Below are 27,907 nucleotides of genomic sequence, written 5' to 3' on the forward strand. Positions count from 1 at the left end.
TGACATCTGGGAGAGGAGGGAGGGAGCCCCAGGGAGCAAGCATCTCAGATCAAAGCACAGTGCTAACAAAGTTCCAGCCAGCCTGATGGGGAGTCTTTGAGTCCATGATGCCAATTAGGCCAGGTACAGTGGCTCATGCCTGTGATCCCAACACTTTGAGAGGCTGAGGCAGGAGGATCACTCAAGGGTAGAGTTCCAGACTAACTAACATGGGCAACATAGTGAGACCCCCATCTGAAAGAAAGAAAAGAAAGAGACAGAGAGAGAGAGAGAGAGAGAGAGAGAAAAAGAGAGAGAGCAAGAAATAAATTAGCCAGGCATGGTGGCATGCCTCTGTAGTCCCAGCTACTCCGTAAACTGAGGTGGGAGGATCAATTGAGCCCAGGACTTCAAGGTTGCAGTGAGCTATGATTGCGCCACTGCACTGCACTCCCGCCTGGGCAGCAGAGTGGGACCCTGTCTCAAAAAAAATAAAAATAAACTCCTCCTGCCAAAAAACAAAAAACAAAAAAGTTGCCAATCAGATGGGTCCCCTGGGACCATTTTCTCTCTCCACACAAAATAGATGACCAGCTGCACCCTCACTTACAACTCTGCCAATTGGGAAGCTTTTTCCTCTCCACTGTCTTTCACCACCTTTCATGAAGTGGTTGTAATGAAGCCACTGTCCATTTTTGGCTTCTAAGCCAGCCCATCTGTGAACTGAACTCAAGCCTTTTCCTTCTCTTCCAGGTGGTCATGAACTCCCAACTTCCTGCAAATACAGTCATACATTGGAGCTGGGGGAGGGATCCTAGTGCAAATGTGGTGGGTGCCATGCTGGCCTGGGCTACCTGCTCATGCAGCTTGCTCATGCTTCCTGATCCTGCTGAGGCCCAATCCTGGATTAACCATTTCCATTTGCAGTGTTCTGGGGCTTGGCCTGTCCTACTTAATGACTCAGTGGGTCCAGTGGAACCCAGCTGGTAGTGGGCAGGACTGATGCATGATCACCTGGTACCCTATGTATCCAGTGTTCTGTCTCTACCAGGGTATAGTAACAGGCCAGGAGTTTTTCTCAAAAGACAATTCTCTGCTGTGTATTGCATGGTCTTGTTTCAGAGTCCTGGCTCCTTTGCTGTGATTCTCCTGCTGGGTCTTGCTTTAAGATGCCTGCTGCATCTTTTTTTCACCACTGACACCCCCAATGCCATAGAGTCTATTGTATCACACAGCACAGTTGGCAGGGCTGTTTGCATCATAGCCTTGACTTGCTACAGGGCCCTTTCTTGCTCTGGGTTCACTTGGAGCTGGTGACTGTCTATGTCAGTGGGGATAGCATCCATTTGCATCACCTTGTATATGGACATATTAAGTGTTCCTAAATGTGGTCTGCCTTGCCCTTAGAACCTAAAGAGGCCTACTGCCAGAAATAAGGTGGTAGGGCTCAGGCTCTCCGCTGTTATCTTCAGTAATTCTACTCTGGCCCCAACCTTGTGCACCCTAAGCAGCAAAACAAAAGCCCTCCCTCAGATCTAGTGAGTGCCTGTCAATGCTAAAGCATGCCCCTTGCAGGAGAAGGGGGAGCTGACCCGCACCCCAAGCAGTGTATCACAGCTTGCTTTTTAAGCACATCCAGAGCTCACCCTCCCTAAGAGAAGTCTCCCTGTCCTGCCCTGTGTCCTCTTTTATCCCTATAGGGAGCAGACAGAGAGCTCCCGTGTTGCCTCCCTGATCCTTGCCATGTCACACATCAGCATAGAAGTTAACAGCATGGACTTTGGGTTCCACCGGCGCTTGATTCCATTCTTGAGTGGAATGGAACCTAAGCTACTCCAGTCCTTGGTTTTCTGATCTGTAAGATGACAGCAGTAATACGAATTGTACCCAACTGTTTTGAGGATTTCAGGAGATGACTACCAAGCACAGTGTGACGCATGATGTTGCTGTAGGTACCCCAGGTTGTAGCGGCTTCTTTAGAGGCTGCTTCCCTCATTTAGTTGGAAGCTCCTTGAGGATCAGAGTGGTCTTTTCTAGACATTCCCTCTAGGATACCTTAAGGCCGGCTGCCTCGCTGGAAGCTCGGAGACGCGTATCCCTCTTCACGCCTGAAAATTACATTACCAGAATCTGCACTCAGCATCTAGCTTCGCCATGCCCACCTCTGCACTCAACACTAACCTCTGCACTCGGCACCTAGCCCGCCGTTGGACATTCCCTCTGCACTCAGCACCAGGATCTGCACTTGACACTAAACTCTGCACTCGGCACCTAGCCAGCCGTTGGAAAACTCCACCAAAATTTAAAAGAAGCCCTGCCAAAACCTGCCCAATAACGCATTGCCCTGTCCAGCCCACTCACTGGAAATCCAGCCTGCTTACCTATAGCAGCTTGCCACGGCCACATCCTATTTCTCCACAGCCAATCAGAGCGCCTTCCCTCCCTATCTAACCCCATGCCTGAGGCTCAGGCGTGACTTCTCTGGTTCCCTTTCCCTGGAACATAGAACCTCGCCCAGGAGCCGAATTGGCATCTAATTGTTCTCATGCAGGCCTCAGTTTCCTCATTTTAAACTTGGCAATAAACCTTACAGAGAATAACCCTTACAGACACCAAGGACACAGTAGATATTCAGTGACTGTTTAGGGATGTATCTTGAATGTATACCCATTTTTAATCAGCCACGTTTTTTTTCTTCCAGAAATGCAGAATGTTAACATCTGAGAGAAGCCGCTGTTCTCTCAGAGATTGTAGGAAGCACCAGGTGGTGAACAGAGCTGGGGCCTTCCAGCAAGATAGGGGAAGAAGGACACCCTGATAACTTCCTGGGCCCCAGTTTCCTCATTTGGAGAATGGAAAGAGTGATGGATATCATTACAAGGTTGTGGCGAAGGTTTGCTTAAACTGTAGTTAACAGGGCGCCAAGGACACAGTAAGCACTGAGAAACAGCAGCTGCTATTATTACTCTCAATTTAAGAGTTATTGTTAAAGAAGTGAAAGTGAACGCGCTCAGGTGTGCGCTCAAGGCCAGCAACCTGGCTGGGTCCTTGAGGAAACCTGCGGGGCAGCACGGGGCGGGGTCGTCGGAAGCTCCACCCCTTTCCTCGCGTCCGGTCGCCCGGGCAACGCACCGCCGCGTCGCAGCCAGAGTGACGTGGGGGCGCCGGCAGCCGGAGTTTCTGGGCACAGTCGGCTTTGGCGGGGGACCGCTACGGCAGTGATGACTGATGATGACTCCGAGAGCGTCCTCTCCGAGTCCCAAGAAGGGTCGGAGCAGGAGCTGCCTGTTATCCAGCTGTGCGGGCTGGTGGAGGAGCTCAGGTACCGCGGCCATGCCTGGGGGCCGCCCCTTCTCCTCCTGGGCCCTCCTTCCCTGGCGGCCTCGGAGCTGGGGACCAGCATGGAGAAGATCCAAGCCCTTTCTGGGGAGACTTTGCCTCTTTACCTCTGCGTCTCCACCACCTGAGCCACCAAGCCGTTGACGGAGCTAGAATGCGGTGGTGGGAAGAGGGGGTGCGGCCAGTGGTAGGAAGCCCAGAGGGTAATTAGGGAAGTGAGAGTTTCAACCAGATTAGTCTCTGTTGTGCCAGACGGTGTGCTCAGCAGATCCACAATTCTGCAGCGGCAGGTTTTTCTGATGCTAAGATTCTATGATAAGGCCTGGCGCCGGGGCTCCCGCCTATAATCCCTGCACTTTTAAGAGGTGGAGGCGCGCGGATCACTTGAGGTCAGGCGTTCGAGACTAGCCTGGCCAAAATGGTGAAACCCCGTCTCTAGTAAAAATATAAAAATTAGCCAGGCATGGTGGCGGTCGCCTGTAATCCCAGCTACTCAAAAGGCTAAGGCAGGAAAATCACTTGAACTCGGGAGTCGGAGGTTGCAGTGAGCCGAGATCGCGCCAGTGCACTCCAGCCTGCGCGACAGAAAGAGACTACTGTCTCAAAAAAAAAAAAAAAATTCTATGATAAAACTAATACGGCAGCAGAATAGAAAGCAAGCTATTGAGATGGTTTTAGTGTGTGGCAACATGTGCTGAACCTAGGTAAACAGACAGTAAAGAATGAGTGGCCCAATATTCTACATTTATTTTATTTTGGCAGTTTGCTTTATATCTACTACTATAGCAAGTAAATTGGATATCAAGATTCCATGATGAAGTTAAGATTAGTTGTACAACTTACTGGTCTTGCACAGAATATCCTAGCTTTAGCAGCTGAATAGATGTTACTTCTGTACATCTACAAGTACCTTAGTTCAGAACTGAGGTATATTACTAATAGCTATCATTTTTTAGTGCTTCTGTGTACCATGCATTTACATATATGACTTTATATAATGACACTGCAACCCTAAGAGGTGGGTAAGGAAACAAAGACACAGAGGTTAAGTCCATGCCCTAAGTTTACACAGCAAGTCAATGGTAGTGCTGGGCATCAAACTCAGGTGCATCTCCGCAGGCTACATACACCTCGAAAAAGCAAGATACTTTGATGTATTGTGCTTTCCATTCAGCCTAGTTTTTTGTTTGTTTGTTTGTTTTTTAGTCAGAGTCTCACTCTGTTGCCCAGGCTGGAGTGCAGTGGTGTGTTATCAGCTCACTGCAACCTCCACCTCCCAAGTTAAAATGACTCTCCTGCCTCAGCCTCCTGAGTAGCTGGGATTACAGACGCCCACCACCACACCGAGCTAATTTTTGTATTTTTGGTAAAGACGGGGTTTCATCATGTTGGTCAGGCTGGTCTCAAACTCCTGACTTCAGGTGATCCCCCTGCCTTGGCCTCCCGAAGTGCTGGGATTACAGGCATGAGCCATTGCGCCTGGCTTCACTAGTCTTAAAATTCAGCCAAACAGGAATATTAAAAGTAATAACAAAAACTGCAGTTACTTTCTGACCAGCCTAATAGATCAATAACACATGAAAACGTCAAAGTTGTCCTCTCTCTCGTATACATACATATACATACTTGTATGTAACACGTACACACATATGAGAAGTTAAAAAGGTTATAACCTTGGCATATACAGGATAAAGTAGGTATGTTATCTGTTGCTCAGTTCAAAGTTTTATTTTTTGTTTGTTTTGTTTTTTTTTTTTTTGAGACGGAGTTTCACTCATGTTACCCAGGCTGGAGGGCAATGGCGCGATCTCGGCTCACCGCAACCTCCGCCCCCTGGGTTCAGGCAATTCTCCTGCCTCAACCTCCTGAGTAGCTGGGATTACAGGCACACACCACCATGCCCAGCTAATTTTTTGTATTTTTAGTAGAGACGGGGTTTCACCATGTTGACCAGGATGGTCTTGATCTCTTGACCTCGTGATCCACCCACCTCGGCCTCCCAAAGTGCTGGGATTACAGGCTTGAGCCACCGCGCGCGGCCAGTTCAAAGTTTTTGATAAACTTCCAGTTAATACTTTTTATCTATTGGATGCTGGAAATAAAAGAACTGAAAGATACAAACCAAAGGAAACTTCTGAAGATTGTGGGTGTGTATAACTTCAAGAATATAGTAATTCAGGTTGGGCACAGTGGCTATTGCCTGTAGTCTCAGCACTTTGGGAGACCAAAGTGGAAGGATTACTTTAGGCCAGGAGTTTGAGACCAGCCTTGACAACATAGCAAGATACCACCTCTACAAAAACAATTTTAAATCAGCCAGGTACGACGTGCATCTGCAGTTGTAGCTACTCAGAAGGCTGAGGCAGGAGGATTGCTTGATCCCAGGAGTTCAAGGTTACAGTGAGTGCAACAGAGTGAAAACCTCTCTCTCTCTCTCTCTCTCTCTATATATATATATATATATATATGTGTGTGTGTGTGTGTGTGTGTGTGTATTCATACTATATATATAAAATCATAATATGTATATATATATATAGTAATTCAGAAAGAATTTCCCAAATGGGTTCAATGATATTTGAAGATGAAACCTATGACAATTTTCAATGTAATACTAGTTTTCTGCATTTTGTAGCTCATTAAACATATTAATAAAAATATCAAATATATAGCACTTACTGTGTGTCAGGCCCTGTCCTAAAGGCTTTGTCTTCCTTATTGGATGTACCCTAAAAGTTAGATGCTATTCATATGCCCATTTTATAGGTGAGGAAACTAAGGCACCAAGAGGCTAAGGGATCTTGCAGGTCCACTAGTTATTAAACACTAGTTATTTGGGGTTTAAACTCTTATTACTAGAACTTACTCAGGTACCCTGTCTTGCAGCTATTTAAACTCTGCTCTCAAAACTGAGACAGAGATGTTTGAGAAATATTACATTAAACTGGAGCCCAGGGATCTTCGACTTCTACGATTATCAGAAATTAAAATGTCAGCAGCAGATTATGCACAGGTACGCAATGGAGATCTAGAACATTCTTTTATTGTTTGTCCCCTTAAATGCAAGTGGTATTTGTATATCTGCCTTTGGTGTGCCCTCTGTGGCCAATTGACCATGGGACCTTCTTCTCCCTGTTTTATTTTCGATTTTTCTTTGCCGCTCTAGGGTTTTTCTTTCAAGTGAGTGTGAAGGCAATTGGGTTCAGTTAATAGTGGATTGACTCTCCCAGTATATCTTAGTTTACTTAAAAGAATTCCCTTTGACTAGGTGCAGTGGCTCAGGCCTGTAATTCCAGCGCTTTGGAAGGCTGTGGTGGGAGGATCATGTGAGGCTGGGAGTTTGAAACCTGCCTGGAGAATATTGCAAGACCCCATCTCTACAAAAGAAAATTCTTAAATTAGCCAGATGTGGTGACATGCATCTGTAGTTTTAGCTACTTGGGAGGCTGAGATGAGAGGATTGCTGGAGCCCGGGAGTTTGAGGCTGCAGTGAGCTGTGATCACACCACTGTACTGCAGCCTGGGCAACAGAGCAAGACCTTGTTTCAAGATCTTGTTTCAAACAAACAAGAATTCATTTAAATTGAGGGACTCAACTGTTTACAAGGGCCAGCCAACCACCAAAAGAAGGGAAGCAGTCCTGGCACGGACCCTTGTCTCAAAGGGGTTTCTGTGTAGGCTTATCCTTTGAGGGCCAAGCAAACCTGTATGTACCCTGGACCACCCACTTCCAACCTTTGCCTTAAATGCATAGAAAATCCAAGATGTTTATTTGTCTGTTTTGCTGAACACAACCCCAGCCGCTCCTGCCCCCACCCCCCGACCCAGATGCAGTTTCTTTTCTGTGTTCAGCTCAGGAAAGTTCACCTCTGAGCTTCCCCCCACTTTGACTTGAATGCTAGGCTATAATGGATTCACAGCCTTCCCACCCTCAAGATGTTTACCCTTATTTATTTCCAGTTCATTGTCAAACATAGGCCTTTGAAGTATTTAGTGCAGGGGCTTAGGATGACTTGAGAAATAAACGTCACCTCAGGTCTAATATCCAGCATCCTTTTACCTTGAATTTTTTCTCATTTGTTCTCCCTGGCTGTCACTCTGGGGAACTTCTAGCAGGTCAGAGGATCATGCTGACGCCCACCTTGGGCTGGTTCATTACTAATTCCTCTTTGACAATGATTTTGTTTCTCTTGCGTTGCAGTTTCGAGGCAGGCGTAGATCCAAATCCCGGACAGGTGTGGATCGTGGGATGGTCCTGACTGTCGACCAAAAACTCGAGCTAGTACAAAAGGAGCTGGAAGACACAAAGGATGACCTACGGCGCATGAGGGCAAATGCGGAACGTGACCTGCAGCATCATGAGGTACACCTTCTTCCAGGCGCAGCCCGTGATGCCCAGGCTCCCCACCTCCGCGCCGGTGAGATGTACCTAGAGTGGGTGCATGTGATTGTTGGGGCTTTAGAATAAACACTAGTAGAATGAGGAGAATCCAGAGCCTACCTTTGAGGAACTTACCACCTGCTTGAGGGGACAACACATTTTTAAACTTTTTAAATGGGATATTTTAAAAATACACAAATGTAGAGAGGCTAGCACAACAAACCCCTATGTACTCAACACCCAGGTGCAGTGATCATCAATATAGGGCCTCTCTTGGTTGATCAACTTTCCCTTCATCTGGCTGAGTTACTAGAAAGTGAATTCTAGACATACTATTTCTCTGTACATATTTCAGTATATATCTTTAATATATGAATTCTTTTAGAAGACATAATCATGATAACCCTAAATGCTCTTAAAATTTTACAAGAATTTCTTAATAATACCGGGAGTTTGAGGTTTAAGTCAGTGTATTAGGGTTCTCGAGAGGGACAGAACCAATAGCATACATGTCTGTATGAAAGGGAGTTGGTTAGGGAGAATTGGCTCACATGATTGCAAGGCAAAGTCTCACATGATTGATCAGCTATCTGCAGGCTGGGAAAAGAGAGAAGCTGGTAGTGGCTCAGTCCAAGTCCAAATGCTTTGAAACCAGGGAAGCCAACAGTACAGCCTTCAGTCTGCGGCTGAACTCCCTGGAGCCCCAGAGAAGCTGCTGGTACAAGTCCCAGGGTCTCAAGGCAAAGAACCTGGAGTCTGATGTCTGAGGGCAGCAGGAGCAAAAGCTATTGTCGAGCATGGGAAGAAGAGGGAGAGCCAGAAGACTCGGCACACAAGCTTATCTGCCTTCTTCTGCCTGCTTTGCTCTATCTGCTCTGGCAGCCAATTGGATGGTGCCCACCCACACTGAGGAGGGTGGATCTTCTCCCAATCCACCGACTCAAATATCAATCTCTTCTGGGAACACCCTCACAGATACACTTGGAAACAATACTTTGCCACCTATCTCGGCATCCCTGAATCCAGTCAAGTTGACACCTAATATTAACCATCACAGTGAATGGAGTGAAAAGTCCCTAGGTCAGCATTTCTATACAGCACACGTGCCCATGGTTCATGCCCTATTACAGACCAGTATAGTGTCTCTTAGTCCAATACAGTTTCCTCCAGAGAAGAAACATCACTGTTAATTCAGTTGCCCACAGGATGACGTTGTTGGCTTGCATTTGAGAGCCATGTTGTATGAAAAATAGATGCTTCTGTTATATTTTTAAAGTTTTTCTATTTTTCTGTTTCTAAATGTGGGCATTCACAGAGTCACACTCATCTCAAGAGGGACCAGTCTGTAGACTCAGTCTCCTATTGATAAAACCATCTGTATCACATCAACTGATCCCACTCTTTCACCCCTCTCTCTTTCCAAACATGCGTGGTTGAATTCTAGCAAGCTAAAGGAGCTTGGGATGTGGTAGCATTATCCTGACCTGCTAGGTTGTGCAGTGTAAGCATCAAGTGCAGAGAGAGAGAGAGAGATCAGTGTGGGCTAGAGTGGTCAAAATGAATTTGTTGAGGAGGTAGGGCTTAACAGGGACTTGGCATGATCTTGAAGAATGATGGCATCTGTTTAAGGCACAGGGAAAGAAGGGTACCCCAGGTAAGGAGAATGACATGAGCAATGCAGCAGAGGTGGGCACCAGCATGGCGAGCTCATGACATTGAGGAAGATGGTGCAATTAGAGAAGAGGATGCTTTGGAGGCTGCGTTAGGAATTCAGGTTGAGTCAGGCAGCAACTTCTTGACAGCCATGCCAAGGAGTTTATCTCTGATGTCTTAGAAAGCTGGACCCCACTGAGGATACTTGAGTAGGAGAGCAACATGTTGAAAGCAGCGTTTCAGGTGGATTAATGTTCTACCACGTGGAGATGATGGGGCTGGGAAGAGGCTGGTGCCTGAGGCTGGCCAGTGAAAATGGTTTTGCTTCTTGGTGCTGAGAAAAAAAGCCTGAATTAGGATGATTTGCAGTCTGGCTACAGACATCATTCCATTTTAGTTTTTAAAGTAATTACTGTATGTGGCTGGGCATGGTGGCTTATGCCCATAATCCCAGCACTTTGGGAGGCCCAGGCAGGCGGATCATGAGGTCAACAGATCGAGACCATCCATGCCAACATGGTGAAAAAAATATTATAATTGTGTGTGTGTGTGTGTGTGTGTGTGTGTGTGTGTGTGTGTGTTCTTATTTCAAGTCAATTTATGTTGTAGAATATTGAAAAATACAGTTAAGCTAAAAGAACATTTGAAAAAATTCACAATTTACCACTCAGAGGTAATTTCTGTTGACTTTCCATTTACCTCCTATAGATAATTTTCTATGCATATATGAATTTCTTTTAAAAAATAGTATCACATTATTTTCTAAACTGTATTTTTCATTTAACATCTATTTATGTCAGTACAGATATTCATGTTGTAAAATCCTTTTTTTTAGTTTTCAGAGATGGGGCCTCGATGTATTGCTCAGGCTGGAGTGCAGTGGCTATTCATGGTCGTGATCATAGCACATGACAGCCTTGAACTTCTGGCGTCAAGTAATCCTCTTGCCTATGCTGGGACTACAGGCACCATACCTGGCTTTATAATATCTTCTTTATTTTTTTTCCATTCCCGCCCCCCACAAATACTCAGGCTTGGAAATATAACGTCTTTTTTTTAAAAGTAACAGAAGTATCTAGTAAGAGTGCCTCTTTATTTCCCCACTAATCCATCTCTCTAGATGTAACTGTGGTTCGTGTTTTGATGTATATCCTTCCAGATATTTTAATGGATAAATAATTTCAAATATGGAAATGCATATTTAGATAGATAACTTGGCCAGGGATGATGGCTCATGCCTATAATTCCAGCACTTTGGGAGGCTCAGGTGAGTGTATCACCTGAGATCAGGAGTTCATGACCAGCCTGGTCAACATAGTGAAATCCCTTCTTTACTAAAAATACAAAAACTAGCCTGGCGTGGTAGCGGGTACCTGTAATCCCAGCTACTCGGGAGGCTGAGGCAGGAGAATTTTCTGAACCCAGGAGTTGGAGGTTACAACGAGCTGAATTTGTGTCATTGCACTCCAACCTGGGCAACAGAGCAATGGAGTGAGACTGTCTCAAAAAAAGAAAAAAAAAGATAGCTACCTGACATCCTGTTTTTGTTTGCTCCGTTTTTATGGATTCTATTTTTTGAAGAATGCTTTTAACTAATAGCATTGAAATACAGGTATTGATCGACTTACCACCTATGCAACTTAGGACCATTCGACTTTACGACCACAATAGCTAGCCACGACTGCTCCGCGTCTGGCAGCGCAAATGTTGCCCAGCTGGGCGTACGACAGTGCGGACCAGCTTCCGGCAGCGCTACCATCTCCACGTGCACCATTTCAACTGTACATATAGCCTACTCAACTTACGACCAAATCATGATATGACCGGTCCGTGGTCCCGACCGTGGTCGTAAGTCGAGCACTAGCTGTAGTCAAGTTTGTATCTTAAGGATATGTTCCTAAGACTAAGAAGAAACATAATATTTTGGGACACAAAGAGGCCTGGGAACTTAGGTTCTCAGAGGACACATCCTTGAAGAGTTTTGGAAATGCTCTTTTCTCTTTGTGCTGACTCCCCCAGGCGATCATTGAGGAGGCTGAAATTCGATGGGATGAAGTTGAGAGAGCAGTGCACGAGTTTGAAAAAGATATTCTAAAAGCCATATCTAAGAAGAAAGGGAGTATTTTGGCCACTCAGAAAGTGATGAAGTACATCGAGGACATGAACCGCCGGAGGGTGAGTTGGCAGACGAGTTTGCAGACAGAGCTTAGAAACGGAAAACATTCTTTGAGGGATATTATGGAAATCATCCATGTGAAGCAGCCTAGCTCCATTTGGTCCACCATACATGTTGCCCACATATGCAGATTTTTTTTGCATCCCCTAAAGTGTGTGAGTATATGCATGTTTTAAAATGTATGTTTGTGGTTGGGCACAGTGGCTCACGCCTGTAATCCCAGAAATTTGGTAGGCTGAGGCAGGCGATCATCTGAACTCGAGGACCAGCCTGGCCAACATGGTGAAACCCCATCTCTACTAAAAATATAAAAATTAGCTGGACATGGTGGCACATGCCTGTAATCCCAGCTACTTGGGAGGCTGAGGCAGGAGAATTGATTCAACCTGGGAGGCGGAGGTTGCAGTGAGCCGAGATTGCACAACTGCACTCCAGCCTAGGCAACAGAGCAAGACTCCATCTCAAAAAAAAAAAAAAAAAAAAAAATTTAAATGCATGTTTATCAAGGCTAACACCAATAGTACTTCAGGTTGATTTCTGTTTGTTTGTTTTGTTATATGTTTCAAGATCTGATGTATTTTCTTGAGAAAAGTATGAGGTTGGGCTTGTCCAACCTGTCTAGAGAGGTGACTTTGGAGTAGGACAGATAAATCTCTTTTTCAGATTTTTCAAAAACCTTTTAAAAAATTGTTATAAAGATGTGTTGCCTAGACTGGTGTCGAACTCTAGGGCTTAAGCAGTGAACCCGCCTTGGCCTCCCAAGGTGCTGGGATTACAGGGTAAATCTCAAGCTCTTTGAGTTCCTTTGTTATCAGGAGATGGACCTTGGGCTGTTATGAGAAAAAAGGAGAATTTGGGGGTTACTCCTTCATTTCCAGAGACTTTACAACATGTCAAGCTACAGATCCTGGAGACAAAGTAGGGTTACTAACCCTAACATGTTAAGAGTGATAAAGGCCGGGCGCAGTGGCTCATGCCTGTACTCCCTGCACTTTGGGAGGCCGAGACGGGCAGATCAGGGGGTCAAGAGATGGAGACCATCCTGGCCAACATGGTGAAACCCGTCTCTACTAAAAATAGAAAAATTAGCAGGACATGATGGTACACGCCTGTAGTCCCAGCTACTTAGGAGGCTGAGGCAGGAGAATTGCTTGAACCGAGGAGGCAGAGGTTGTGGTGAGCTGAGATCATGCCACTGCACTCCAGCCTGGCAACAGAGCGGGACTTCATCTCAAAAAAAAAAGAAAAAAAAAAAAGTAATAAAAATTATGTAAACTAACATGGGAATACAAGACCAAAAAATCATAAGGTCATTTTGTCAGGAAAGGCCCCTACAGTAGCATACACTCAAATAATCTTGAATTTGAAAGCAATATAAAATTTGCATGGTGCAAAACCAGTGTCCTCTGCTTCTTGGTCATGAAATGTCATAGCAGCCCCAGCCTGAATAGAAGTAAAAGGACCTAAAATAAATGACAGAATGTTAGGGCTTAAAGTTTGGTTTGCAGCCCCAGAACCGTCCACTTTTCAAACCAATAGGAAAGAGGAGAGAAATGAATTAAATGCATTAAAATGTGCCTTTATTTTTTAGGATAATATGAAGGAGAAATTACATTTGAAAAATGTTTCTCTCAAAGTTCAGAGGAAAAAAATGCTTTTACAATTGAGGCAGGTATGTGGTCCTTTCTCTCTCTCTCTCTCTGTTTCTCTTTAAGGTTACCGTGGTAGACTGAATAAGGTTCTCACCCCCACTCCAAAATGTCCATATCCTAATCCCTGGAATCTGTGAATACATTAACTTACGTGGCAAAAAGGATTTTGCAGATGTGATTAATTTCAGGATCTTGAGATGGGGAGATGATCTTGAATTAACTGGGTGGCCCTATATAATCTCCCCCCTTACCAAAGGGAAGCAGGAGGGTGAGAGAAGCTATAACAGAAGCAGAGATCAGAGTGATGAGTATTCACGATAGGGAAAAGGGGTCAGGAATCAAGGACTGCAGACAGCTTCTAGAAGCTGGAAATGACAAGGAAACAGATTCTCCCATAGAGCCTTGGGAGGAAATGCAGCCCTGTTGATTTCAGCCTCCAAACCCATGTCAGACTCCTGACCTCCAGAACTGTAAGATAATAAATTTGCATTAAAGCCATGAGGTTTGTGGTGATTTGTTACAGCAGCAATAGGAAACTCATACAATGACTGTGCAGGCAAATCAAAGCTTTTCTGTAGACAGAGTTGGCTTGAATTTAAAAGACCCTCAAAACATGCTTATTGGCCCTTTCTGGGAAGTGGCCTGGGTGGCACAGTGACGTGTGCTTTGGTGTGTCATAGCATCGCCACCAGCTGACCCTGATGGCTCCTAATGAAAGGCAGTAAGGCAGACGTGGCTCCGTCCTTTCCTAGCTCAATATTTTTATCACTAACTCGAATTTGGGCACTGATGGCATGCTCATCAAAGGGGGCTCCTGACAAGGACACAAAACTGGGCAGGAGAATTAATATGTTGGGAGCCTATTGCTTGGGTGACTTGGGATCCAGAAAGACCTCAGCAAGCTGGGACAGATTTAACAGCATGAGGTGACGAAGGACAAGCGTAAGATCCTATACTTTTGATCCCCCAAAATACCTGCTCAGGAACAGGATGGCTTAGTCGTAGAGTATGTGATAAAGTCAGCTTGGCTGGTGGTGATGCTGTGGCCTAGGCTACACTCAAAGAAACACAGTGTCTAGACCAAGGAAGGGGTAGCCTTGCTTTATTCTGCATGCGCATCCCCCACCTGGAGTGTCGTGTCACAGGATGTGCTCCACCCTTGAAAGAATTGGCAAACTAGAGTTCACACAGAGAGCAGGCCAGATGTCAAGAATAGAAACCATGTCCAAGAGCCTGAGACTGATGCACCCAAAGGAGAGAGGGCCCAGGAGGGCCACAGCCACTGTCTCCAAGTGCTCAGGGCTGCAGCAGGAAGGGAGAGCAGAGCTGGGGCCGTGAATGGAGGTGTCAGGGAAGGAGATTTGAGTTCAGTGCAAGAAAAAGTTCTGCAGTGAGTGGTCCCAGTGGAGCTGTCTGCAGATCGTCAGTTCCGGGTACTTGGGGATTCTTGCAAGCACGGGCATCTTGAAGAAGGGCTTTAAGCTAGAGATAGAGAATAGATGGATCATCTTTAATGCTGCTGCTACACAGAAATAACACAGACACGGGCTCTGCCCTTGAGAGCTCATAGACTAGTGGGCAGCAGTGTCATGAGAAAAGGTGTGTATGTATAACTGTGTATACAGAAGCTACATACCAAGGACCACAGAGTTAAAGCTTCCAGGGGCTCAGCAGAGAGAGAGGTCACCCTCTGGTGTGGAAAACAGGTTGGGAGCATTGGAGCTAGAGGCATGATTGTATTGGGGCTTAAGGAAGTTGTGTTGTTTTGGGAAGGGGAAGAAGATGAATCCCCGGAGGTAGGACAGACAGCATGAGTGAGGCGTGGGAGTGAGGCACAGCAGTTCCCAAGTAGGGCTATTGTCTACCACAAATATAAAATGGCATAGGCCTGGCAGGGCTGGTAAGGGGGCCAGGTCAGGGAGGGAACCTTATACACTGATGCACTGCAGGCAGAAATAGCAGATGATCAAAGGAGGGGGAATCTATGGGCTGCTTTTCTAGGGTTTTTCATGTTAAATACAACTTTTAAATGGCCTGATTCTTACTCTTCCTTCATGGCCCTGTTTAGGCACGACCCCCTGTGGGATGCCCTCTGTGTGTGACTCAGTCTTTCATCCTCCCCTGGCCTGGCTTAGGGGCTTCTGTGTGTCCTCTGCCCCACTCCCCAACATTCCCCCGAAGAACACATCCCACTGCACCATGCTATTGAGTCAATGGCTTGTCTGTAAACCCTCAGATGTACTCCATGGGGCCAGGGAACATTGTATTTACTGCAATCTCTATTTCCAGATGCCCAGTATGTGTTTGTTGAATGACTGAAAGATGACTGACCTTCAAAGTCTTATCAAGAGTTGCAAGATGTGAGCCATACATTCAGAATCACAACTGATGTATCATCTTTTCTTTCATCTTTCTGAGCTGTAGAAGGAAGAAGTGGGCGAGGCCCTTCATGAGGTTGATTTTCAGCAGTTGAAGATAGAGAATGCTCAATTTCTAGAGACAATTGAAGCAAGGAATCAAGAACTGACCCAGCTAAAGCTGTCATCTGGAAACACTCTACAGGTCCTCAGTGCCTACAAAGTAAGGCCATTCCTGATGCCTACCCGCCTCCTGCCACAAGGCTTTGCACACACATCTTTCTGGCCACAGGGAGGTTCTTGTGCACTGCAGTTTCATGCAGCGGTTAGGTGCCCCCTCGCTGTCAAGCCATGTGTCCTAAAATTCCCTGAATGCTCCCACAACCCTGGCTGTGCATGAGAACCAGAGTTTTTCTTTTTTAAAAAAAAAAAACAACCCTATAGATAAGTAGATAGATGATTGATGGATAGATAGACAATAGGTAGGTAGGTAGGTAGATAGACAACAGGTAGATAGATGATAGATCTAGATAGATAGATAATAGATGATAGATGACTAATAGATAGATAGATAGATAGATAGATAGATAGATAGATAGATAGATGCCTGAGTCCCACCCTGACTAATTGAATTAGGAAGTGGGGACCAAATCGCTTCTCGGCCTTTTGGCTAAGATCAAGTGTAGGAAGCGGGGGCCATGCATCTTATTTATTTTGTTTTGTTTTTTTGTTGTTGTTGTTAATTCCCAAGTGATTTTTATTCATGGTGCGTTTTGAGAACTAACCACATTAAGAGCCCTGTTTAATTTGGCTCTAAATGTGGTTAGTTCTCAACTCACCATGAATAAAATTCGCAGTATAAGCACTTTATAAGCACTTTCCTATAAATCTGCTATAAATCAGAAAACTACTAAATAATTTGTCATCCAAACAGAACCCTTTTGGGAGGGAAAAGAGTCACTATTAATCATTAAGCAGAGACCATAGACACACACAGGGCCTGACCCCAGCAGACCAGGCCATCTGAGCACCCTGCTAGAGACCATCTAATGCAATATTCAGCAGCTGCAGGCCGGTGTATCCCACCCACTGCCCTGTAAGCTAAGAATGGTATTACAGAAGAACCTTTATAATCGATTTGATGATAGAAAACACTAACTTGAAATCAAATGAAGCAAAATTGGTTTCTTCTCCAGAAATTCCATTTCTTTCATTAGTAGACCTGTAGTCTAAAATATTGTACTCAATGATTATCTTTTGAATTGAATCAATAAAACATTGGTAGGATTTTTTTTTCTCTTGTTAATGTAAGTACATAATACCCACAGTTTTGCTTCTGGGCTTGCAAAGCCTAAAATATTTACTATCTGGTCCTTTACGGAAAGGTTTTGCTGACCCCTCGCATAGTGCCCACGTGGCAGTGGTGGCTATGGGCTTAGGTAGCTTGCTGGTAGGCTTTGTTTGGCCCACATAGTTTAAAAATGTAAATGTGAATGTGTATAGACCAGGTTTATGTTTGTTCAACATTTTCCTTTTACAAACGAAAAAACTGAGGGCCAAAGATATGGAATAGACAGGGCACAGTGGCTCATACCTGCAATCCCAGCACTTTGGGAGGCCTAGGCAGGCAGATCACCTGAGGCCAGGGGTTCGAGACTAGCCTGGCTAACATGGCAAAACCCTGTCTCTACTAAAAATAACAAAAAATTATCTGGGCATGTTGGTATACACTGTAATCTCTGGCTACTTGAGAGGCTGAGGCACAAGGATGGTTTGTATCCCCGGGGGCAGAGGTTGCAGTGAGCCGAGATCATTTCACTGCACTCCAGCATGGACAACAGAACAAGACTCTGTCTCACAAAAAAAAAAAAAAAAATGCAGAGTATTAGCCAAATTCAAGCAACAAGTTACTGACAGAGCTGGGACTCCCAGTCTAGCATGCATCCCACCTAACTCAGCGTGTATCCCACCCAACTGCCTTTCCCAGCAGAAAGTATGTAGAAAACAGTGTGTCGGCATTCTGAAATTTATGTGTCATAAACATCCAACAGATCTTCCACTTTTAGCTTCTCTTGTCAGTTTTTAGCTTATCTGATCACTGTTATTTCTAGAGGAGGCAATTCCTGTGACTTCCAGGCGCTTGTTGCCTGGAGAGCGAATTGTACTTGGTTAGATTACATTGGACCTTGATCTTCTCCTTCGGAATCAATTAAGTAGCACAGGCCTGCCTGGTCTTGTAGGGGGAAAGCCAAGGGTTTGGAAATGGAGCTACTGATTTTTAAAATCAAACTCCCAGGCTGCAGGACCTGACCTCTTTAGTATGGGTCTAAACGCGCAGTGCAGATTGCTTGCAGTACCCAAGATCAGCAGCACAGGCCACAGTGGGCAGAGTGAGTCATTCCTGGGGGAAATGGAGGCAGCACAACTGACTTGTGGAGTCAGACCTTGCCTGTGCTTGACTAGGGGCTCCTCCTCCTGGGGCAGGTGCTTCATCTGGGCAAGATTCTTCACCTCTTATTTTACTTTTTTTGAGACGGAGTGTTGCTCTGTCGCCAGGCTGGAGTGCAGTGACACAATCTTGGCTCAGTGCAACTTCCACCTCCCGGGTCCAAGTGATTCCCCTGCCTAAGCCTCCCGAGTAGCTGGGACTACAGGCCCATGCCACCACACTCAGCTGATTTTGTATTTTTAGTAGAGATGGGGTTTCACCATGTTGGCCAGGATGGCCTCAATCTTTTGGCCTTGTGATCTACCTGCCTCGGCCTCCCAAAGTGCTGGGATTACAGGCATGAGCCACCATGCACTGCCCAATTCGTTACCTCTTAGAGGCAAGTTTTGTGTCACCAGGATGGTGCTCTATCTAGTATGTCTTGTGTCCCCAGCATCAAGGACGGTGCCTGGCTAAAGCAGGTACTTGGCCAATATTGTTGAATGAACTGCTGTCAGTATAGGTGTGTACTTGGTAGGCATGGGACGGTGACAGGAGGGGCCACTTTGATATAAATATCAAACATTCATTCTCCCAGCAATCATAAAACGAAAATAAAGAAATAAATATCAAACACCCAAGTGTGAAACCTTGTTAAAGGCATGCAGAATAACTTTTCTCTATACTAAAAATACCAATACCTCCAGTAGGGTAGGCACCGGGCTAAGTGCTAAGGGTACAGCATTTAGACAGCACCAAGCGGAAATGGGCTCTTCTCTTCTGTGAATTTCATGTGTGAGCCTGAGTCAAGGTGGTAGCTTTTTCTCTGACTTTATGCCCTCAAGCCCTGCCTGGTGGAATCTGGTGGAATGTAAGATGTGACTACTGCTGTGCTAAGTCACGCCGGACTGACTATAAACTAGTGATTTGGGGCCTTGTAGGTAGAATTCTAAGATGTCCCCAAGACTCCCCACCCCCAGGGGTCTACGCCTTGTATAATCTCCAGCCAGGACTGTGAATATGATGGGTTCAGTTATTAAGTTCTGTTCTGTTCTATGATTCAGTTACACCGTATAGCACAGTTGACCTAAAGATAGGGCAATCACCTGCTTGGGCCTGATCTAATCACACTAGTCCCTTGAAAGTACAGATTCGCCCGGGCACATTGGCTCACACCTGTAATCCCAGCACTTTGGGAGGCCAAGGTAAGTGGATCACCTGAGGTTGGGAGTTCAAGACCAACATGGAGAAATGACGTCTCTACTAAAAATACAAAAAATTAGCCAGGTGTGGTGGTGCATGCCTGTAATCCCAGCTAGTTGGAAGGCTGAGGCAGGAGAATCACTTGAAGAGGCGGAGGTTGCAGTGATCTGAGATTGCGCCATAGCACTCTAGCCTGGGGAACAAGAGCGAAACTCCATCTAAAAAAAAAAAAAAACAGTTTCTCAGCTGGGTGCAGTGGCTCACCCCTGTGATCCCAGCACTTTGGGATGATGAAGTCAGGAGATCGAGACCATCCTGGGCAACATGGTGAAACCCTGTTTCTACTAAAAATAGAAAAATTAGCCAGGCGTGATGGCATGCATCTGTAGTTCCAGCTACTTCGGGGGCTGAGGCAGGAAAATCACTTGAACCCGGGAGGTGGAGGTTGCAGTGAGCCGAGATCATACCACTGCATTCCAGCAGGGCAACAGAGTGAGACTCCATCTCAAAAAAAAAAAAAAAAAAAAAAAAAGATTGTAGAGTGTCTCTGGAAGAGGAAATCATAGATGCGAAGCGTGAGGGGAAATTGCTGGAGGAAGCGTTCTCCATTGTGAGCTTGAAGACAGAGGCGCTACATGGAAGGGATCCAAGAGGGGCCTCTGGGAGCTGAGAGTGACCTGCTGACAGCCCAAAAGAAAACAAGGGCCTTGGTCCTACAGCTTCAAGGAAGTGCCCTTCTGCCAACAATAAGTGAGCTTAGAAGAGGACCCTGAGCCCCTGACAAGAACCACAGCCCTGGCGAACACCTTGATTTCAGCCTGATGGGACCAAGGGAGAGAATCCAGCCACACTGTGCCCAGACTTCTGACCTATGGAAGCTATGATGGGTGTTGCTTTAAGCCACAAAAGTTTGTGGTAATTTGTTACATAGCAATAGAAAGTGAATGTAGTTGTTTTCAGAAGTGGCCTCCTCACATCTTGACTCAGCGTCACCAATTCCGTTCTCATCAACCTTTGTGAAGACCTGCCCCAGCAGAGCCAGTCACGGCCTTGCTGTGCCCTGGAAGTTCCATCCTTCCTGCCCTGCCGCTCTAAGTTGTTGACCACTTGTCTTCCCTCTGCTCTCCTTCCTCCCACCTGAATTGCTGGTTTGCAGCAAAGTTTTGCCCCATCTCCCCAGCCCCACAGCTGACCCCGTCAGTCTGGTCTCATTCACTTTTGTTTTCCTTAGCAGAGCAATTTTCATGCAGAAATGAGCCTTAAAGAAGTGAGGCCTGGAAATAGGAGTGCAGAAAAGAATGGTCCCTGGGTGCCAGAAGGTCCCCCAGGCAGGCGGTTCTGGGCTCCCCTGTTTTGAAAACCTGGGGCGATGCCCTTGCCCCCTCCTGTCTTCACTTTGACTGTGGCCCTGCTGTTCTCCACCCACTCTCCCAGCTCCTATTAGATCCTCCTCTCCTTGGTTCTTTCCTTATCTTGGAATGTTCTCTTCTCTCTTCACCTTAACATACTGACTCAACCTTTCAGCTCTCTTTCCAGCATTTTTTTTTTTTTTTTTTTTTTTTTTTTTTTCAGGAAAACCTTGTCCAGCCACTGTCCTGGTATTCTCACAGCGTGGCACAATTGCAGTCTTACATTTCTTCTTACGATTATTTGACTGCATCTCCTCCACTGTGCAGGCTGTGAGCCGACTTCCTGGTGGCAGAGCCTAGTTTGCTTCCCTGGCCAGTGCTTGGTGCAGGGACTGGCGCCTGGTGGGTGGGTTTTCAGGGTTTGTTGAGCGAGCTCCCCCAAATCACTGCGTCTTTCCCTTGGCCCACTCCTCTGCCTAGCAGAGCACATCCCAGCTCTGGACTGACTCTTCCCCACTAGGAGACAGTGGCCAAAAGAGGGCCAGTCTAAGAAGCAGGGACCTGCAGGAGTTGGTGAAGGGCAGATGATGCCCTGGAAATCTGCAAGACTGCTCTTGCAGGACTCCTCTAAAACTAGTAGGCCCAGCTTCATTCGGAGACGAGACAGTGGTGGAGCCTGTGGGCTGTGGAATCTTACTGTCTGGGCTCAATTCCTGGCCCCCCCTAGTCTCTGTGACCTTGGGGAAATGGTTTTACCTCCCTAAAGGTCAGTTCTCTCACCTATAAATGGAGATAGTAGTAGCACCCACCTCGTGGGGAGTAATCCCCACTCTCCATCCACATGAGATAGTCACGGCAGCTGTTTGCTGGATGTTCTCCATGTACCAGGCACTGTGCTCAGTGCTCTACCAGGCCGTCTCCTGTAAGCCTCTCCACAACCCTACATGGTGACTGGACCCAAGTTTAGAGAGGTTCTGGGACCTCCCCAGAGATTTCCTTAGTGAGTAGTGGGGCAGGATTTAGGTCCACGTATGCCTGACCTTTCTCCCTCTCCTTCTGAGGACAAGATCCCAAGGTCCTCTTCTCCCTGACCAGTTCTCAGACATCAGAATTTGGAAAATCTGGGCAACCATGAGAAGGGCAATTTGGATTTCCCGGCTGGTCCTGCTTTTCTGTTTGTTAACCAAGAGATGTCTCCCCTTCATGCGGTTCTGAGAGGTCACCTTAGCTCAAGACTTGCCATGTTGTTATATTTCAGAGCAAGCTTCACAAGGCAATGGACATGTGCATCAATCTGGACAAGGAGATCTTGCTGAGGAAAGAGCTACTTGAAAAAATTGAAAAAGAAATGCTACAAGTAGAGGAGGTAGGAGAGGGCCAAATGTGGTATTTCTGATGTTTGTCTCCTTGTGTTTATAAGGGCTTGAGTCAGGGTCCGCCAAGATCTAAGCCACCTTGCTGGTTTATCTAGAAAAGCCTAGACCATAAAAATCAAAATAGCTCTGGGCCATCAAAGCACAGAGTGGCACCTGGAGACCTACAGTCCAGGTGTGTCGCATTTTACTGCTGGGTTAGGTTCTAGAGTCAGCTCAGAAAACAAAAATTTCATGGAGTCCAAATAATATTTGGGAATTCCTTAAGTGACCCATAAAGTACAGTATTCAGTGTCGTGTCCACAACCCCATGAAAAATGTTCAATGCATATAGTAACGTATCTGATAGGAAAAAAAATACACATGCCAAAATAGAACATTTGATGTAAAGGAGAGACAGAGAGAGAGAGGTCATAACCATATGACATCTCACCTGGTACCCAGGCTGGATGCTCACAGCCTGAGTAGCCTGTAGCAGAGACCAGCTGAAGAACAGTAGACCTGTGACCTCTGTCCTAGGCTCACTCCAAGGCCTGTGGTCACTGTGTGAAGAGGTGAGTGGAGTCATCTGAGCTCCCTGCCTGTCTAAATTGCAGTTTACCTCTCATTACTTTGCTGAGCATTGCTAGCTGAATTTCCGTAACTTAAATGTACATAGGATGTGATGCAAAGAGAACTTTTTGGGGAGGACGCAGGAGGAAGAGTGCTGGACTTATGATCAGAAGGCCTGGCATCAGGTTTGGTGCTGCCAATTTCTAGTCTTGAACAAGCTTTTAAATAGATGGGACTGTTTCCACATCTGTGAAATAGATCTATTGCCCTTAGTGTAGTGGCTAGAGAGGACCACATGTAATGACACTTTGTCAACCCCTAAAACTGTTTGTATGATTATTAGTGCCATTGTCTTGTGTGGGCCTGAAGTGTCTCCCTTAGTGTGTGTGGCCTCAAATTTGCCTACAAATGGCCCCAAAGCCACAGGATTATTAACATCTAAGTTTTGTCACAGCATACACATTATATTCTCGAAGGAGAACTGACACCTTCTGCAAAAACAAAACAAAACAAAACAAAAAAAAAAAACACCCAGTCTCAATACAGAGTGGCAAGTAGCAAAGTTAAAGCAAAGACCTGTGAACTCTCTTAATGCAGAATTGCTGTGGTTCTTATTTTTCCCTTGGGTTGATAGTTATTAGATTACAAGTAAAACTTAAAACTGATTTTTTTTAAAGCCTGGCATTCACTGCTTAGTATATTGTAGCTTTCTTGTTAACGTCTTGAAAATAGCTTTATTGGGATTCAGTTTATATACCATATAATCTCCCATTTAAACTGTACATTTCAGTGGATTATGATATATTCACAGAGTTGTGTAACCATCAGCACAGTAATTTTCAGACATTTTCATCACCCCAGAAAGAAACCCTGCACCCATTAGAAATCCTTCCTCATAGAACAGGTGTGGTGGCTCCTCCTGTAATCCCAGCACTTTGGGAGGCCAAGGTGGGCAGATCATTTGTCAGGAGTTTAAGACCAGCCTGGCCAACATGGTGAGAACCCCGCCTTTACTAAAAATACAAAGATTAGCCAGGCATGGTGGTGGGTACTTGTAGGGAGGCTAAGGCAGGAGGATTGCTTGAGCCTGGAAGGTGGAGGTTGCAGTGAGCTGAGATCACACCACTACACTTCAGCCTGGGTGGTAGAGGGAGGCTCCGTCTCAGGGGCGGGGTGGAAGAAAGAAAGAAATTCTTCTCCATTCCCCACCACAGCCCGCTCCCACCCTCCAGCTCTCCGCGGCCACTAATCTACTTTCTGCCTCTGTGGATTCCTCTGTTCTGGACATTTTATGTAAAAGAGATTATACAATATGTAGTCTTTTATGAGTGGCTAATCATGTGTTTCTTTTTATGGCTGAATAATATTTCATTGTGTGGACAGACCGCATTTTATTTATTCACTCATCAGTTGGTGGACATTTGGGTTTCCACTTTGGGACTCTCATGAGTAATTCTGATGTGAACATTCTGGTACAAGTTTTTGTGTGGATACGTGTTTTCTTTTCTCTTGGCATGTTTTCTTTTCTCTTTGACATATACCTAAAAGTGGAATTGTGGTTATACATGGTAATTCCGTGTCTAACACCTAGACATGGAATTTCTAGGTTTTTCGAAAGTGGCTGCACCATTTTGCATTCCCACAGTGTATGAGGGTTCCAGTTCTGCACGTCTCTGTTATTCTCAGGTTTTCTTTAATGGCCATCCTACTTGCTATGAAGTGATATCTCGTTGTGGTTTTTATTTGAATTTGCCTAATGACATGGAGCATCTTTTTATGTGCTTATTGGCCACTTGTCTCTTTCTTTGAGAAATGTCTAGTCAAGTCCTTTGCTCGGTTTATAAGTGGGTCATTTATCTTTTTAACTTACCTATTGTAAGTTGAAAATACCATAAGTCAAAAATGCATTTAACATACCTGACCTAAACATTATAGCTTAGCCTTGCCTATCTTAAATGTGCTTAGAACACTTATATTAGCCTACTACTGGGAAAAATCTTCAAACACAAAGTCTGTTTTATATGGGGTGTTGAATGGCTCATGTAATTTATTGGATACTGTACTGAAAGTAAAAAACAGAAGGGTTATACCGGCACTCGAAGTGTGGTTTATATCACATGTGTATTGCTTTTGCACCATCTTAAAGTAAAAAAAAAAACTTAAATTGACCCATTGTAAGTCAAAGATCACCTGTATAAGATTCACAAATATTTTCTTCCATTTTGTGGATTTTCTTTCACTTTCTTGATACTTTTTTCTGTAACACAAATGTTTTTAATTTTGATAGAAGTCTAGTTTATCCAGTTTTTTGAGCTTGAGCTTTTGGTGTCATGTATAAGAAGCCATTGCCTTACCCCATATCATGAAGATTTACTCCTCTGTCTTCTTTTAAGAGTTTTATAATTTTAGCTCTTATGTTTAAGTTTATAATCAATTTTGAGTTGATTTTTTTTTTTTTTTTTTTGAGACAGAGTCTCACTCCGTCACCCAGGCTGGAGCACAGTGGCATGATCTCAGCCCACCGAAACCTCCTTATTCCAAGTTCAAGCGATTCTCCTGCCTCAGCCTCCCCAGTAGTTGGGATTACAGGCGCCCGCACCACACCCGGTGAATTTTTTTGTATTGTACTAGAGATGGGGTTTCTCCACGTTGGCCAGGCTGTTCTCAAACTATTGACCTCAAGTGACTCCCAAAGTGCTGGGATTACAGGCATGAGCCACTATGCCCGGCCAATGTTAATTTTTAATAAATGCTTTCTATTAAAAAGGCTAATTAATTTTACCATGTGATAATTTTTAAAATAAATATTTAAAAGACAAAGGTTACTCAAAAAATGGAATTACCATCAGTTCTAGCAATTCTGCATCTGAGAATATGCACAAAAGAATTGAGAAGGGGATTGAACAGATTTTTGTACACCCATGTTGACAGCACTGTTCTTCATAATAACCAAGAATTGGAAACAACTCAAGTTTATCCAATCAATGGATGAATGGATAAACAAATCAAACGAGGTATATCCATACCATGGAAAACCACTCCACCTTAGTAAGGAAGGACATCCTGACACATACTACCATGTGTAGGAAACTTAAGGACATTATATTAAGTGAAATAAGCTAGAAATAAAAGGACAAATACTGTATGATTCCACTTATATGAGGTAGTCAGAGCAGTCAAATTCATAGAGACAGAAAGTGGAATGGTAGCTGCCAGGGGCTGGGAGAGGAGGGAAGGAGGAGTTACTGTATAATGGGTACAGAATTTCAGTTTTACAAGACAAAATGAGTTCTGGAGATGGATGGTGGCAATGGTTGCCCAAGAATGTGAATGTACTTAACGCTACAGAACTGTATAGTTAAAAATGGTTAAGATGGTACATTTTATGATATATAAATCTTATAATTAAAAAAAGACATGGAAGTGATTTGAGTCTGATCAAAGTATACTTAAGTACAAAATTTTTCACACACAGAAAAACCCTAAGAAGTCAAAATAAGTACAACATATACCTTAATAAAGAAGAGGAAGAGGAAGGAGGGAAGGGAAGGAAAGGGAAGGAGAGAGGAAAGGAAACGGGAAAGGAATGAAAGAAACAAGACTGTTTAGACTGCACTAGGTGTTTCTGAACTGGATTAAAACACGTTTAGCAAAAAATCAAAATCTTGTGATTCTTACCCCTCCCCAACTTCTTTGAAAATGTAAACATTGGCTCAGTGCAGTGGCTCACGCCTGTAATCCCAGCACTTTGGGAAGCCTAGGCAGGTGGATCACCTGAGGTCAGGAGTTCGAGACCAGCCTGGCCAACCTGGTGAAACCTCGTCTCTACTAAAAATACAAAAATTAGCTGCATGTGGTGGCGGGCACCTATAATCCCAGCTGCTCGGGAGACTGAAGCAGGAGAATTGCATGAACCCAGAAGGTGGAGGTTGCAGTGAGCTGAGATCGGCCATTACACTGCAGCCTGGGTAACAGAGAGAGACTCTGTCCCCCCCAGAAAATAATTATTTTTGGAACTCTATTGGAACTGTGGGGAGAGATGACAGGGCCAGTGAGTTCTCAAAGCAGGAGCTGCTGGGGTACCCTGGATGTGACTGCTCCTTCCCAACCCAGGACCGGGCCAAAGCCGAGGCAGTGAACAAGAGGCTCCGGAAGCAGCTGGCCAAGTTCCGGGCCCCACAGGTGATGACTTATGTCTGGGAGAAGATCTCAAATGGGGACCTGGAGAAGAGCATCAAGATGTGGGAAAGGAAAGTGGAGATAGCAGAGGTGAGCCACGGGGAGCCCCAGGATGGGCAATCTTTTATGTCCTCAATGTTTTCATTTAGGATTTTGGTCTTTGGGCTAAGAATACCGATGTTTGGATGTATAATTTCTGGGAGAAATCTCAGCAGTTGCTTTAACTATTAAACCAAGATGAAGGATGATTGTTTTTTTTTTAAAGTTCCCCCTTTTGTATTGTTAGGGGCAAGGTCTTTTCTGTTTTCAGGGAGAAACTCTGTAGTAATCATGTGTTTTTAGTTGCCTGTTTTCTTAATGAATTCTAGAAGTCTCTGAATCCCTCTGCACTAGTAATTTAATAATTGCTACTTTATAGATGGAGAAGCCAGTTTTAAAAAAAATGAGATACTGATGGATTTTTTAATATCACTCAGAACTTCAGTCCCTGCATGTACATAGTTGCCGTGGGTCTTTCTGCTTCTGCACGAATCCCGCAGATTTTGAATATGGTACTGTGTGACAGGAAGCACACTTGCTCGTGTGAGCTGCGGGAGATAAATGGGCAATGGGAAAACATATGCTGGTGTCAGAAGAAAGACAAACACCCAGGCTGCCATGGCCAGGCTGCAAACTGAAGTCACTCAAACCATCAACAGAGTAGCTTAGAGAGCCAGTCAGGTCACTTGGGGAACTGGGACCTTGGTGTTTTCACATTTAGCCCCTGGCTTCCATTTCCTGTGTTACTTTCTCCCATGTCTCCTGTGGCCATTTTGTAGCAGAGAGTAAATTAGGATCCAAACTTGAGCCCTCAGATCTGGAGCTGAGAAGTAGCAGAATCGTGGTAGGAACATGCAACTTCTCACTTCACTGAACAGAAACATGCTCTACAGATCTTCCGGGTGGGTGCTGCCCCTTGGTGGCCCCTGCACTACATTGTGCACGGAGGGCACACTGCCCCACACAGGGTCACCTGCACCATCATGGGGCTGGATGAGGGTTGCATTCTGAAAAGCCACAGTCAGTTTTCCCCAAGTGATCTTCTCTCCCGACTCCTTTATCTTTTTTTTTTTTTTTTTTTTTAATTGGCAGATGTCCTTAAAAGGCTACCGTAAGACTTGGAATCGAATGAAAACAACCAATGAGCAGTTGCAGGCAGATTATCCTGATGAGAAGTAGCCAGAGGCAGGCCACGCTTACAGACCCAGATGTCAGCTATTAAAGTAATCAGCTCCTTTCTAGTCACG

The 27,907-nt window shown here is 45.1% G+C and overlaps 1 protein-coding gene and 1 non-coding gene across 4 annotated transcripts; both read left to right on the forward strand.

Moving 5' to 3' along the window:
- Nucleotides 1–3,119: 3,119 nt before the first annotated feature.
- On the forward strand, nt 3,120–27,898 carry CCDC113 (coiled-coil domain containing 113). Of its 3 annotated transcripts, XM_032284059.1 has the most exons (9): nt 3,120–3,301; nt 6,205–6,331; nt 7,520–7,681; nt 11,372–11,527; nt 13,120–13,200; nt 15,605–15,760; nt 21,776–21,883; nt 26,556–26,711; nt 27,753–27,898. In XM_032284059.1, exons 1-9 carry the CDS (start codon nt 3,201–3,203, stop codon nt 27,837–27,839), a joined length of 1,134 nt encoding a protein of 377 aa, XP_032139950.1. In that variant the 5' UTR covers nt 3,120–3,200; the 3' UTR covers nt 27,840–27,898. The 3 variants fall into 3 exon arrangements, with proteins under 3 accessions (XP_032139950.1, XP_032139949.1, XP_032139951.1); XM_032284058.1 differs by lacking the exon at nt 27,753–27,898 and having other exon boundaries at nt 26,556–27,737; XM_032284060.1 differs by lacking the exons at nt 6,205–6,331; nt 27,753–27,898 and having other exon boundaries at nt 3,190–3,301; nt 26,556–27,737.
- Nucleotides 16,188–16,376, forward strand: LOC116555866. Its single transcript, XR_004270712.1, has one exon. It is a non-coding gene; the product is annotated as a U2 spliceosomal RNA (small nuclear RNA).
- Nucleotides 27,899–27,907: the final 9 nt, after the last annotated feature.

This window comes from Sapajus apella, unplaced genomic scaffold, assembly GCF_009761245.1.
Source record: "Sapajus apella isolate SASKATOON/1434 unplaced genomic scaffold, GSC_monkey_1.0 scaffold15, whole genome shotgun sequence".
Taxonomy (NCBI): Eukaryota; Metazoa; Chordata; class Mammalia; order Primates; family Cebidae; genus Sapajus; species Sapajus apella.

Excerpts from the sequence above, each read along its gene's own strand:
- CCDC113 (XM_032284058.1), top strand. The coding sequence starts at position 3,201 with ATGACTGATGATGACTCCGAGAGCGTCCTCTCCGAGTCCCAAGAAGGG. Across the intron at positions 3,302-6,204 it reads GGGCTGGTGGAGGAGCTCAG|CTATTTAAACTCTGCTCTCA; the intron begins GTACCGCGGCCA and ends CCTGTCTTGCAG. Across the intron at positions 7,682-11,371 it reads GTGACCTGCAGCATCATGAG|GCGATCATTGAGGAGGCTGA; the intron begins GTACACCTTCTT and ends TGACTCCCCCAG.